Below are 2,275 nucleotides of genomic sequence, written 5' to 3' on the forward strand. Positions count from 1 at the left end.
TAAAGTCTCATCTTTTGTGTTGGCCGAAGTGACAATAGTCACATTGAACCCTCGAAGATGCTCGAAGATCTCGAAATGATCTTCCAGTTCCGGGGAGAATTCGCAAAACTCCGTTTCCATCGAAAAAAGAATGGGGTTTTCCCTTATTTCGACCGGAGAATAGAAAAGAGACATTACTGTCGAGATTCTGACCAAAAAATGAGACATTCCATGCCCTCGGAGAGCGCTTTTTCGTGCAAAGTCACTGACATATCCAGTGTCTTTTTCGGACCCCAAGAATGGATTGGATCGAAACGACTTTCCTGCTTGGAAAGAAGGCCCCCTTTTTGTCTGAAAGAATCTCTGACCGCACGTCATCTCCATAGCCAATTTTCCAAAGAGGATTCTGAAATCAGAGTTTGGTACTAATCTGATTTCACACGAACCGGAACCTTCCATAACGTTGGCGTGATTCGGTTTGAGCAACGGATCCTGACGTGATACATCTTCGTAATGAAAATGGAGTGGAAACATCATGATGAGTTGGCTTTTCCGGTTTTTTTGAGAATGAGCACTGTGAACTATCCGCTTACAAAATGATAGTGGATCGAACCAAAACTAACGTCACGTTCAGTCAAGTTTATCTGCCGATACCTTTCCCACCCAGGCGATACCTAATCCCGGCGCGAGGACTTCAACATTGAAATCGTGAGGCAAGGTGAGAACGGTAGGCCTATATTGGGAAGGGGAGCTCTTCGTTCAGTGCGAACAAGCGGTATGACACTCATCTCTTTGCTCCGCACCTCTCTTTGAAGTCGAGTCTAACAGAAGTTCTCCTCTCAGTCTATTCAGAAAGAAACAAATTCTACACGACTTGAATTGAAGTCGAGAAATGAGTTTTCAACAGGTGGCATGAAAGTTTGGTTTTTCTCGGATCCGGAAAATGCTTTTGAATCAAAATTCCCGGGTTTCATGAAAAGTCTAGCTTTTTGAGATCTCTATATCCTCTCCTGCTGAACAGTCGAGCCTGTCTCCTCTCAAGCAGGGGATTCTCGAACAGCTTTTCTTCTGTATTCGATGCATCTCATCCATGTCATCTTAGAAATCTAGGCATTGAGTATTAAGGAAATAGAAACCGCATCACGTGCTACATAGCAACTCGAGGCACAAGCACACGAGTCATAGGTACCAACGGAGATCTCTATATCCTCTCCTGCTAAACAGTCGAGCCTGTCTCCTCTCAAGCAGGGGATTCTCGAACAGCTTTTCTTCTGTATTCGATGCATCTCATCCATGTCATCTTAGAAATCTAGGCATTGAGTATTAAGGAAATAGAAACCGCATCACGTGCTACATAGCAACTCGAGGCACAAGCACACGAGTCATAGGTACCAACGAAAACCTCAAAAAAAAAGACCGGACTTGGGTTGATGGGATTGTCAGTAGAGATTCAAGTAAGCTTGTGAAGATCTTCATTGTTGAGCATGTGGATGTTTTATTGTTCGGGGCAGAGACGACACTCGCGATGTCTCCAAAGAATGAGTGAAGAAGTGAAGTTCGGGTTGAGTGTTGAACCTGGGGAAGTGCCCCAGGATCAACGCCTCAAACTAATGAGAAAAAGGCGGGCTCCGTCATACGTATATGTCAATCTTTCTCTCGGCGATCCTTCGATGGGATCCTATTAAGGTGTCTCTCCGAAGAAGAATCCAAACTGGCTTTATAAGAAGCACACTCCGGTGTTTGTGGTGCACATCAGTCAGGACCTCAGTTGTACCATCAATTGAGACACTTGGGTACTGGCCTTCTCTGATAAAGGATGCTATCCAGTTTTCCAAAACAAAAGATGTCACGTGTGTCAAATACACGCGGACTTTATCAGACAACCGCCGGAACCTCTACATCCTACTATGATTTCCTTGCCTTTCGATGCATGGGGCATGGACGTCATCGGGCCAATGAAACCCCCATCATCTCAAGGCTACGTTCATCTTGGCAGCGACAGACTCTTTCTCCAAATGGGCAGAGGCCATCCCCCTGAAGGAAGTTCAAGCAGAAAGAATTGAATCCTGTGGATGCTTTCTTGCATCTTAGCAATTCGGCCATTTGCTCTTGCAACCGCTGAAGTTGCTAGGGATCGGCCTGATGAGGGCGCACTGCTAGCCCGCCCCTCTTAGGAAGGCATTGGAGCTGGGTCTTCCCTAGGTCTTTCATCTCAAAAAAAGCATATTTTCTCTTCGCAAACAATTCTTTTAGACTAGGAATTGAATTTCCAGTTACCACTATGTCATCCACATAT

The 2,275-nt window shown here is 45.2% G+C and overlaps 1 protein-coding gene across 1 annotated transcript; it reads right to left on the minus strand.

Moving 5' to 3' along the window:
• Positions 1-3: 3 nt before the first annotated feature.
• Positions 4-1,162, minus strand: LOC110038169 (60S ribosomal protein L5, mitochondrial; the record flags this gene model as incomplete). The annotated part of the gene is made up of 1 exon (XM_020742939.1): positions 4-1,162. A coding segment is annotated over exon 1 (513 nt), but the record flags the coding sequence as incomplete, so codon positions are not given.
• Positions 1,163-2,275: the final 1,113 nt, after the last annotated feature.

The sequence above is a fragment of the Phalaenopsis equestris genome, unplaced genomic scaffold, assembly GCF_001263595.1.
Source record: "Phalaenopsis equestris unplaced genomic scaffold, ASM126359v1 Scaffold231807, whole genome shotgun sequence".
Lineage (NCBI taxonomy): Eukaryota > Viridiplantae > Streptophyta > Magnoliopsida > Asparagales > Orchidaceae > Phalaenopsis > Phalaenopsis equestris.